Source organism: Heliconius melpomene, chromosome 6 (genome assembly GCF_056956725.1).
Source record: "Heliconius melpomene rosina isolate 202511_hmr_F chromosome 6, ASM5695672v1, whole genome shotgun sequence".
Lineage (NCBI taxonomy): Eukaryota > Metazoa > Arthropoda > Insecta > Lepidoptera > Nymphalidae > Heliconius > Heliconius melpomene.
The window spans coordinates 1,578,175-1,589,758 of record NC_140394.1 but is presented as its reverse complement, the minus strand read 5'-3'; the positions used below and the strand labels follow the sequence as shown (position 1 = coordinate 1,589,758).

Genomic DNA, 11,584 nt, shown 5'->3' with positions numbered 1-11,584 from the left:
TCTCAGAATCCGTTTAAGAGGAAAAAAAAACACTTTGTTATGATGTAAATTTATTTATAATATCGGTAATATTTTAAAAACCGATCGTATAGGTACATTTTTGTATTAATTAAGTATTTTGCTAAATACGTTTATAATTTATTATATTTTCATAACTGAAGTTACGTACAAAATCTAACTACTTAATAGGTATATTCCCTAAAAAATCTAGAATTAATATTAAAAGAAACATAATAGTTATAACCAAAAAAATAAATATAAAATTGCATAATAATTAATACTCCATATATATTTATTTATGAAAATTTTTAAGCCTTATTAATATCCAAAGATAACTAATCGAAAAAATAACATTTGTTGATATTTATTTTATCCATACAAGATGTGTTGATTACTTCGTGTAGTTATAATTTTTTTTCTCATTATTATTTACTATTATAATTGTTATTATAGATCACAACTACCCAAACACGAAAAAAATTAATAATAGCAATACAAATTTATTTCCACATAAAATTCCACAGATAATAAATAAAACAACACGACACATTGAATTCCATATTTTAAAAGTCAATTCCATTATGCCTTCAAACATTGCAAAAGCGCTTTAAGCGCTTTAGCCCTGCGCTAGGAACAGCCGTGCTTCTGTATCCAAGTGTTGTAACGCGCTACATCCGCTTCAGTGACGGTGCGCCGCGTTTTCTCAATGGCGGCTTCGATGTCTTGTTTGGAAACGGGCGCATCTAGCTCGGACCGTTTTAAACGACGAATTTGATCTGGACTTTTTCCAGCTATTTTACGACGCATTGTCATCATTGAAGCGTCTCTGCAAATAAAATAATAAATAATATACTATAATATTTAACTGTATTAAATATTTAACTGTATTCAGAAATACGAGTATCATAAGGTAGGAGGAGATCGGTACTTAAATGTTTTCCACTTACTGCCTATTAGAAAGAATGTAAATATTATTTTTCTCTAATTTTACGCCGTATTCCGCAAATAGCAGGGTAGGCAGAGGAAATCTAGTGTATAGACAATCAACATTAAGTCAAGACAATTTTTTGTATTTATTTATTTACCTGCAAAGATTATTGATATCAGATCCGCTATAACCGTCCAACTTGTTAGCCATTTGTTCTAAATCAACGTCGTCGCTCAACACCACTTCTCTTAGACACAGCCGCAAAAGCTTTACTCTTGTGGCCTCTGAAATAAAATAAAAAATATAATAAGTCAACGAGGATGTCGTGGCGCTGGGGAACAACGTGCGACTGGAACTAAGACATACCATTAGGTAAGCCCACATAGATCCTCTTCTCAAATCGTCGTCTGAAAGCCTCGTCGATGTCCCACGGGTGATTCGTCGCCGCCAACACCATTATAACTTTGTCTTGATTACTTTAACAAAATGTTTAAATAAATAAAAATATATTGTATACCCATTTTTGTTAAAGCTTAAGAAAGGATATTTTATAAGCAGAACTCTTTATAAATTATTAATGAATTTAAATAATGCTAAATTTAAAATTTACTAAAATATATATCAAATAAAAAATAAACAGCAATACCCACTATCATGTATTAAACTAAAAAAAATATTTTAATTTACTTAGACACATGCAAAAATAACGTAATAATAATAAGAATTCAGTCACTAAATTCACTAAATCTCTTAAATGATATAAATGTTAATCAAATAATCTTACAAAGCCGCAGCCAATCCATCCATTTGTATCAAAAGTTCCGCTTTAAAACGTCTGGAGGCTTCGTGTTCGGAATCGGCACCCCTGACAGCGCAGAGCGAGTCCACTTCATCCAGGAATATTGTACTGGGAGCGTAGAAGGCTGCCTGCGATTGGAAATTTAGTAATCTATATATATAAAAGGAATTGTCCTCAATGACTGAGGTAAGACGCACGCACAGCCGTAACCGCTGTGCGTAGAAACGTGATATTTGGACAAAGGTTTCCTTTCGTAATCTGGACATCCACTAAGAAGGGATTTTGTAAAATTTTAATCCTAGAGGGGTGAAATAGGGGTTCAAAGTTTGTATGGAAAAAAAATTAAATCGGCACCGATTTTTATAAAACCGTTTTCTAGAATTCTCCCCCTAAGGGTGCAAGTAAGGGGTTGAAAGTTTGTATAGATTTTTTTTTAAATCGGCACCAATTTTTATAAAATTTGAAATTCAGACTCTTAAAAGTATTTAATTGAACACATGTTTCATGGTTCTCTAGAATTCATCCCCTAAGGGTGCAAATAAGGGGTGGAAAGTTTCTATGAAAAAATCTTTAATTCGCCACCGATTTTTATAAAATTTGAAATTTGGACTCTTAAAAATATTTCATTGAAAACATGTTTCGTGGTTTATTAGAATTCACCCCTAATTACGCAAGCGAAGCTGCGCACGTCCGCTAGTACTTTTATATTTTTATTAACCAAGTTAGAGTAAACAAACTATACGACATAACTAAAATATAGGTTTATATTTATTCGGATATATGTGTATGTACATTTGTCACATACGGACTCACATATAAAAAAAGCAAACACATATTTATGTTTTTTTTACATACATTACAATCAAAACTTAACACTGCTTAACGATGAATGTCATCCTACAATCTCTACAAAGTGGCAACTACTAATATTCAAAAATAAAGCTTGTGGCGATGAATGGATGTTCCACTTTCAGCACTACTAAACGGATTTAGATGAAACTTTACTTGTACTTCATACATCAGAATGTATTTGGCTATAATATAACATTAAATTTAAGCGGTCAAATTTAAATAAAATTAAAAAACCAAATAAGAACATGCAAAATCTTACCATATCGAACAAAAGGCGGACCAGCTTTTCCGAATCCCCACGATACTTAGAAGTCAAAGTGGCAGACGACACGTTGAAGAAGGTTGTCCTACATTCAGTGGCTACCGCGCGCGCTAAGAGCGTCTTTCCCGTTCCAGGTGGCCCAGTTAACAGGACACCTTTCCATGGACGACGGATGCCCTGTAAATTAAAGAAATGACATGAAATTTATATTACCTTTTAATTTTTTTGCAAGCAATGAAGGGATGTATGTATTTAGCAGTGTAGACAAAGAGAACTCAGTGTTATGATACTCTCTATTTCCTGGATTTAGGACACTGCGTATTTAAAGACTAAATTTAATGCCACCTTTCGTCCACCAGAGCGGGAAATAAAAAAATCTAGCTACATTCGGATCGACTATGTTAAAGGAATATGAACCCACAGTCAACAAAAATTGTATACAGTGAGAAACGTAATCTTCCATATGTTATGTAAAAATATTAATAGACTTTTGGTTATTTTCTTTCCAGTCTCAGTTGCCATGTAAGAATTATTAAGCGTGAATGCGAATACTGAGAACGATGTAATCGGTCACGCGAATCGCCGCTTTAAACTGGGCTAGACTGAATTTGGTCACTAAATTATGCTTTTCACTTTATGTGCTCTTTTTTAAGACCATATTAATAAAATAAAGTATTTTTTTCACTTTAATTTTTAACACTTCATAATTAACAACTTTATTTTCAATTGCTAAGAATAATAAATTACAATACGTACGTACGTAAATAATAATTTTAAATGAAAAACAATAACTACGAATTACCTTAAAATAATCCGGCATCACGAGTGGCAACACCATCGCTTCTTGCAATACAGACTTAGCATCATCCAACCCTATGACATCTCTCCAACGCACGTCCGGGTTCTTCTGCAAAATGTCCCTTTCAAGGGTTTCAACTAAATGTAATTCATAGCCTGAAGTATTAAACACCTTTTCATCTCTTTCCAACATGGTAATATCTCCTTCAGCGGGAACATCAGTTTTCCGTACTATCGGTTTTATTGGCACCAACTGTCGCCTAGTTCTCGGTACACGCTCGACTGATCGAGTTTTTCTTCCACTACTTAAAGACGATGTCGAAGACGTCTTTCGAGTGATAATCGATGGCAGAGTCGGTTGAATATCAGGATCTCGTTTCCGAAGCGTCCCAACCCACTTCTCCGTAGTAGGGTCCGTTGGTTTTGTCTGTTCTGGCGGTTGCTCTTGAAACTTATTCACAGGAGTTGGTCGAACAACTATAATAGAATGTTGGAATAATGAACAGACCGGAAACGCAATAGTAGCATAGACTAATTGGCGCTTACGAGTGTACGCGAACGGCGTACTCGTTTTAAGTGGCGTTGAAATATTATGATGTACGAATATAAATTTCAATCTAAATATTTATTTTTCTCGCTTCATGCTGTATCCCGGATATAACAGGGTAGACAAATAGAAACTAGTGCTAAGACACTCCGCTCTCCCGCTTTCCACGGAATTTTCGACACAATGTATTGAGTGACGAAATTCATTTTGTCTTGTTACTTGAATGTGGAAATAAAAATATTGAGTTAAATTTTCCTTAATGGGAATCAAACCCACAACTGTCGTGTTAAGTTACACGGCAGTGCCACTGCGCCGTGTCGTGGTCTTATATATTTTTTCGTAATATTAATTTAAAACAATTAATACCTTGTGTAGGAGGATGTCTTGTTCCGTTACCGTGATGTGTGTTAGCATTACGGGTTTTATCCCTTCGACTATCGGTGTTTTCAGTCCTCAATCCATCTCGGGGAGGGCCCTCGTCTTTCTTATCTCCTCCGTGACGTGTTGAAAGCCTCGCAAATCCGAATGGCTGTAGACTCTCGGACATCATGCGATCCATCATTCTGGCCATTTGATGGAAGCCAGAACTCGGACTATAAAAAACACGTAAATATTGTATATAAATTATTAATACACACATATTTTTGTCCTTACAAATAAAACATAGATAGATATTTGAGTGTATAGGATTGCATAAATTCATAGGGCAAGTACCTCCTCCACCATTCATAATTACGTCTATTGTGATTCATGTTCAGATCCATCGTTCGTCTATTTTTATTCATCATCAGAATGAATATGGTTTTCACATGTATTATTTCGGAAAAACAACACACTATATTTTTAGCACGCTACTTACAGGTTTAATGTATTTTACAGAAGAACTAATACTAAATTATTGAAAAATCATTTAGTTCAGGTATTTAATTTGTCCTTACATACCCAAAAAAAGGATCATGCTGGAAAAACTGGCGTAAGCCCCTAACATTTGGAATGATGCTATCTCCAAAAGCAAAGTCCATGGTTCGTTTCGCAAATTTCAATCCAGAAAAAAACATAAGTACCCTTATAAAATTTATTTATACATACATATATAATAATATATCATGAATACATTTTAGTTAATTGTGTCATTAGCTGACCAACGTTTTTGGCAGGTCTGTTATGACCGCGTTGCCATGACAACGGGCGGAAATCCACGTCCGCCATATTGTGCGTAGAGTAAAATATTTTATTGACAAAGGAATAACAGCTTTATGCCAACAAGTAATAGGTGTACTATAAATATTTATTTCTCTACAGAAGGTCACTTCATTCTTTTTTTTATATGAAACGGATTTTTATCGTTATACATTAGTGACCCACTTTGCATAAGGCACTTGTGATATAACCTTCACAGAAATAGCAATAGAAATCAAGGATTCTATAAGAAGTATAACTTAATAACCTTCTTAGGTAAAAATAAATTAGAAAGTATTATAATACTTTAAGAAGCGTCTTACAAGATATTCTCCGCCTTACCTAAAATCATTCACTGTCCATAAATAAAATGCAAAAAAAAAACAAAAGTAAAGTTGCAAAAAAAATCTAAGCATTTTACTTTAAACCAGGAAGAACACTAAATGAAGACAATAGACCATAACTATAGTATCATGTACTCGAGCTGGGGTCGATTAACTTTGTCTGTCCGTTGACGGAAGTGGGGTAAGCTTACAGGCGATGTGTGTCAAAGGCCTAGAGGACAACAACCCTACAGTACAAAGGTTTTGAAGGATTCAAAGGCACAAGTCCTTTCAATAATTATCTATGGGTGGCCTCAAACAAGGTTATTAGGCTATCAGGGCCAGAGTTGATGATTATCGTGGTATGGTCATTTGGTGCGTAAGAAATTACAAGACCTAAAATAAAAGTAATGAATATTTGAATATCTAAATGGTGTGTTTCTTTAATATTTTAGTGTGGACTAAATTGTTATTTTAATGGTAGTGATTATTGAAGTCATAATATTAGAAGTCAGGTCAGTTTAGTTATTACTAGTGAAATATATTAAACACTAGCGGCCCGCCCGCGGCTGCGCCTGCGTGACCTACGTTATTATTAATTTCTGTCTCCATGAGTACCTACGTCCTATAAGTGACGTCCAAAATTTGAGACTCCTAGCATTTGTAGTAACGAAGTTTCATACAAACTTTCTACCCCAAAAACAACCTCTTAGAAGTCGAATATTGCAAATTCCCGTCTTAGCGAGCACCTACGTCCTATAAATAACGCCTATGAACAATTTGAGATTCCTAGCACATGTAGTTTCTGAGATTTCGTGATGAGTGAGTGACCTTTCGATTTAATATATATAGATATAACGTATGGATTTACACAGACAGTAAAGATTGTCTTTTGTTTGTGGATTCGATCCCGATTCGAGGAAATGAAATATTTATTTAAATTTCTATTTCAAATTCTTCACTCTGGTGGCGAGGCAAAGTGGGGCGTTTAGCTTCGCCACTCAACACACAATGCCAGAATTCGGCGGAAAATGGGGAACGGAGCATCTTAACTGCCTATATAGCGTGAAGATGATTTTTTTAACCGACTTCTGTAAGAAAAGGAGGTTATCAATTCGACTGTATTTTTTTTTATTTATTTATTTATTTTTTTTTTTATGTTTGTTACCTCATAACTTTTAACTGGGTGGACCGATTTTGATATTTTTTTTTTATTTGAAAGGTATAGCTTCCCGAATGGTCCCATTTTTTTTGGTCCATGTCTGACAATGGTATCCATGAGAAAATCACATAAGTCTTAAATTTGCATTATGCATGTGCGCGACTAATAGCCGAATAACTCAATGTCGATTTTGATGATTCTTTTTTTATTTGAAAGGATACACTTCAAGGATAATTTGGTGAAAGTTTGGTTAGGTTTCGATTATGGAATCCGGAGAAAATTGAGAAAGTTTGTTTTTTTTGGTCAAAAATTAATTATACTGTAATAGTTACAAGCAAAAACTTTTTAAATTGATGTCAGAAGTGAGATTCCTGATCGTTGCATTTCTTTTCAACCAATCTCAAAAAAGAGGATGTTCTCATTTTCAACCAACTTCAAAAAAGGGAGATTCCGAATTCACCCGAATACTTTTTATGTTTGTTCTTGTCAATATACCAAAATGTAACTTTGCACAAAAATAATAGCTAATTAAATGAAGTTTTACATAGAACAATCACAACCACTCGTTGACAACCACTACCACCACCATCACCACTCGTTCAAGAAGCATCATTTTAAGATCTACCCATCACTAAAAATCGTAACTAATGCTACAACACCTTTACTACAATATCTAATTACTAAGCCTGTTTGTTTTACTCGGCACCGACTTCAAAATTATTAAATCTTTATATAATTATTTTTCCCTTTTTAGTTCGTTGTTAGAAGTCGGTTTTTGTTTTTGTTAAAAAATAATTTATATATTAATAAATTAACAAATAAAAGGAAATCACAATTGAACAACAAAAGCTACTCCACTTAGGAGACCCACGCGCCAATTTTCATTAAAGCAATGAGAACAGACCCGCGCCAGGAATAAACCCGTTATATCTGTCCTAAGGTTATATCTATCCTATTAATTTATTTTAGTGCCGTCAATCATCGTCGGTTTAGAGGTCGTTACTCGTTATACAGACCGTTGCAAATTGCTTGTTATGGTCCAACTTGATACAATTGTTTCAATTAATTCGTTTATTATTCGTTTTTTTTTATTAACATTGTTATTGCGAAGATCTTTAAATAAATTTAAGGTATTTTCCTTCTTAGTCAAAGTAATTTTTTATGTAACGAAAATTAATAATATTTGAATTCTGTATACAATTCGTAATTCTATGCCTTTTCCTGTCCTGTCCTGTGATTGTCCATTTCGGTGCGACGCCATTACAGCCATGTCTCGTCCCGTCACTTACTTTAAATGGGCGGAAAGTTGTGGACGGGGTAACTTCGCCTTACTGGCTCCGCCAAGTAGAATTTATAAATACACTAACGACCCACTCGCAGCTTCGTCCGCCTACTATGCTATACTAACCTATGTGATATTCAGATGTACATAAAAGCTATATTAAGTTTAATATAAATCCGTTCAGTAGTTTTTGCGTGAAAGTGGAACAAACATTCATCTTCACAAATTTTCAGATTTTAATATTACATCTAACATTATTCCCGAAGAGTATTCAATGCTACAGTCAGTTACACGGTCAGTTTCAATAAATCGATAGTTTACAGTTTTTAATGCGCTTCGTAATCCTTTGTCATGACCACCGTTACTGACGTCTCGTCTAGACTACACTGTGTATAATAAAGTAAACTAATTAATATTGTTGCCTTTAACTTGATTAAATAATATTATTGTAGTAGTTTTGTTTCGTTTATAGTTGGTGTATCAAATAAAATATTTTGCTTGCGCAATATATAAAAAAGTTAACATAGTAGAATTATTTATATTAATTTATATTCTTTTTCAGCTGCACAGCGTAAAGCTGAAAACCCGCAGGTGGCAGGTTAGGTAGAGGGACCCTAGTGTTACCGTTAACCATATTCCGCCGAATTCTGGAGGAATTGCGTGTTGAGTGGTGAAACTCGCCGCATTTTGCCTCGTTCGTGAAAATTGTAAATATTTCATTATTCATAAAAATTGATGATCAATCATAGCATTTAATATTTGACTGCATTATAGCGCAAGTGGTACAAGGTCGAGCGAATAATTTCAGGAACGCAGATACAAATCTTGCTATACTATATTTCTTTATTTGGAATATCAATGTTTTTAAGTATCAATAAATTTATATCTTTATTTCTTTTAAGCACAAAAAATAAATGAAATCGTCCTTCAATTTTCAAGTATGTTTTTCAAATCAAGTGTGTAATTAGTGGTCATATCGCGAAACATCGCGTGAGGAAGTGGAAGCAGGTCACATAAAATGTATAGAAAAAAATAATAAAGACCCTTTGACAATTATGCGTCATTTTACTGGTTAACAGCTGATTGGAGAAAACTTCTATTTTAGGGTTCTAAAACTCTTTTTACTTTGATTCAAATTTATAAATAATATGTTGCAGTATAATAATAATGTTGAGGACAGTCGTAGCGCAGGGGCCCCTCTGCCTCTGCCTCTGCTGTGAAGCTAATTTTATAATAATGTTCAATAAAAGAATAATTTTGTACTTAGATATTGTCTTTCTTCAACAAAGTGTTCATTCCGTTTTGAATGCACTTTCACATTTTGAATATACCTTCACTTTCACTTTTTTATTTCATCTTCACGCTGTTTCCCATATATAGCAGGTTAGAGGGAACCTAGTTTTAAGACACTCCGTTCCCCGCTCTCCGCCTAGTTTTCGAGGCATTGCATGTTGAGCAGCAGAACTCAACACCGCGCTTTATGAATACATTAATAAATAATAATTCGTTTCCCGGAGTGGGAATCGAACCTAAAACCGTCGCGCTTACACAACGCTTACATTTATTTTATTAAAATTACAATTTCATAATTTTTATAGCAATAAATTGTGTAGGTACTGTATGTTCTATAATTGCTACTTTAACATTTGGTCTCATTTTATTCTTGATCTCGGTACTACAATACAGAAGATAGCAACATTAAAATATCTAGTAATATATAAGTGATATTTACTGTATATTAACACGAGTAAATATCACTTTATTCTTTAGAAAACGAGACGAAAACTATCTGTGGGGTTTAATTGTACTTCATTTACAGCAACTCATATTTGTACAAATGAGTTTTTTTTTTATTAACTTATCTAGACTTTTCATTTCAAATATATTGAGCTCTCAAAAGTTTCAGATTCTGTATATTTTTCCGAAGAGCCTTATATTTATGATTGTCCTTATTAGTTTGATATTTTGATCATTGATACCAGTACATGCAAAAGCTGGCAATTTCATTTAGCTTAACGATACTTGTAAATAGTTGTTATTTTTTTTTATTTACACATATTTCCTATATATATATGTATATATTTTATGATCCACAATAATAATATAGCTGTCAGCCATATTGTTCATAAATTTGCAACTTGCAATTGAAATTGAAAGAAATTGTGTGTTAATTAGTAAAATCTATTGTATTTAAAATAATAAAAATATAAACATCTAACTTACAATAATTTTCTATAGAATCAACCGAACGGCGGAACTCAACGCCACATTTTGCCTAACAGATTGGGAAAATGAAAATAATTAATTGCCTCGAGAGGATATCGAATCCACAACCACCACGGTTACACTACTATATATTCAAAACAAATAACTCACCACCCAATATCCCAAGCTGAGTGAAACACCGGATGAGCGGACATAGCTCCTAAACTGACCGGTACTCCGAAACCAAATTCAATCTTCACATCGTTGTCCCGCCTGTACCAAGAGCGGGTGTTGTCGACAGACGCTGACTTCATGTCGTTTGACATTTTATATGTATTGTAGGGTTTTTGTTACTTTTTAAATATTAAAATATCTTTTACATAATTTAAATGTTACATCAAGTTATTTTTCATATCTTTTGCCTATATTTATTTAAATATATAATATTAGTTACGAAGGTATATAAACTGATATATAGAGTATCAAGTATTGAATATTTGAATAAGATAATTTAAAAAAAAATTAGAGATAAATTTTGTAAAAAGTATGCAAAAATATTAAAGAATAAATACCAAAAAAATATTTTAAAAAAGCAATATAAATAATACCAACCAATTCTTAATTGAAAGACAAAATAAGAAACTGTATAACAGAAAATCTACGTAAAATGTAATTTTATACTAAGAGTACACCAAAAAATTTTCAGAAATTACACATACACATAAAAAATATAAAATTTAATATTGAAAATCGTATTTATTATGAAACGCGGTACTACGTAGCGTAGAGGTGTCTACGACGCTACGGTGCGATCGCGACTGCGGCCGATGACCGGCGGTGGCCTAATTGTACTGGCCGTTGTAAACGTATTTACCTTACTTCATATATTATATATACAAGTGTCTGTCCGTCTGCAATATGGCTCAGTTTGTATGTATAATTTAGAATAATTACATTGTTTTCGTATATCCCGCGTTCAACGTTCACTCGATGGCGACAAAATTGAATTTACACTAGTAATATTTTTTTTTCAGCGTCAAGCTGTATCCCGTTTATAGCAGGGTAGGTAGAGGGAACCTAGTGTTAACTTTTCAAACATTCTGTTCCCCACTTCCCGCCGAATTCTAGAGGCATTGCGTATTGAGTGGCACGCTTTGCTTTGTGACCAGAACGAAAAAATGAAGATATTAATAAATAATAATTCATTTCCCCGAGTGAGAATCGAACCCACAAACTGTGGCGTTTAT

The 11,584-nt window shown here is 33.5% G+C and overlaps 1 protein-coding gene across 2 annotated transcripts; it reads right to left on the bottom strand.

Moving 5' to 3' along the window:
- Positions 1-33: 33 nt before the first annotated feature.
- On the bottom strand, positions 34-11,210 carry LOC146538021 (katanin p60 ATPase-containing subunit A1-like). Of its 2 annotated transcripts, none has more exons than XM_085186784.1 (9): positions 10,950-11,210; positions 10,509-10,759; positions 4,553-4,779; positions 3,644-4,116; positions 2,839-3,018; positions 1,713-1,855; positions 1,295-1,404; positions 1,086-1,212; positions 34-826 (listed from the first exon to the last, which is right to left on the bottom strand). In XM_085186784.1, the coding sequence occupies exons 2-9, from the start codon at positions 10,661-10,663 to the stop codon at positions 628-630; spliced, it is 1,614 nt and encodes a 537-aa protein (XP_085042910.1). In that variant the 5' UTR covers positions 10,664-10,759; positions 10,950-11,210; the 3' UTR covers positions 34-627. The 2 variants fall into 2 exon arrangements, with proteins under 2 accessions (XP_085042910.1, XP_085042911.1); XM_085186785.1 differs by having other exon boundaries at positions 11,057-11,195.
- Positions 11,211-11,584: the final 374 nt, after the last annotated feature.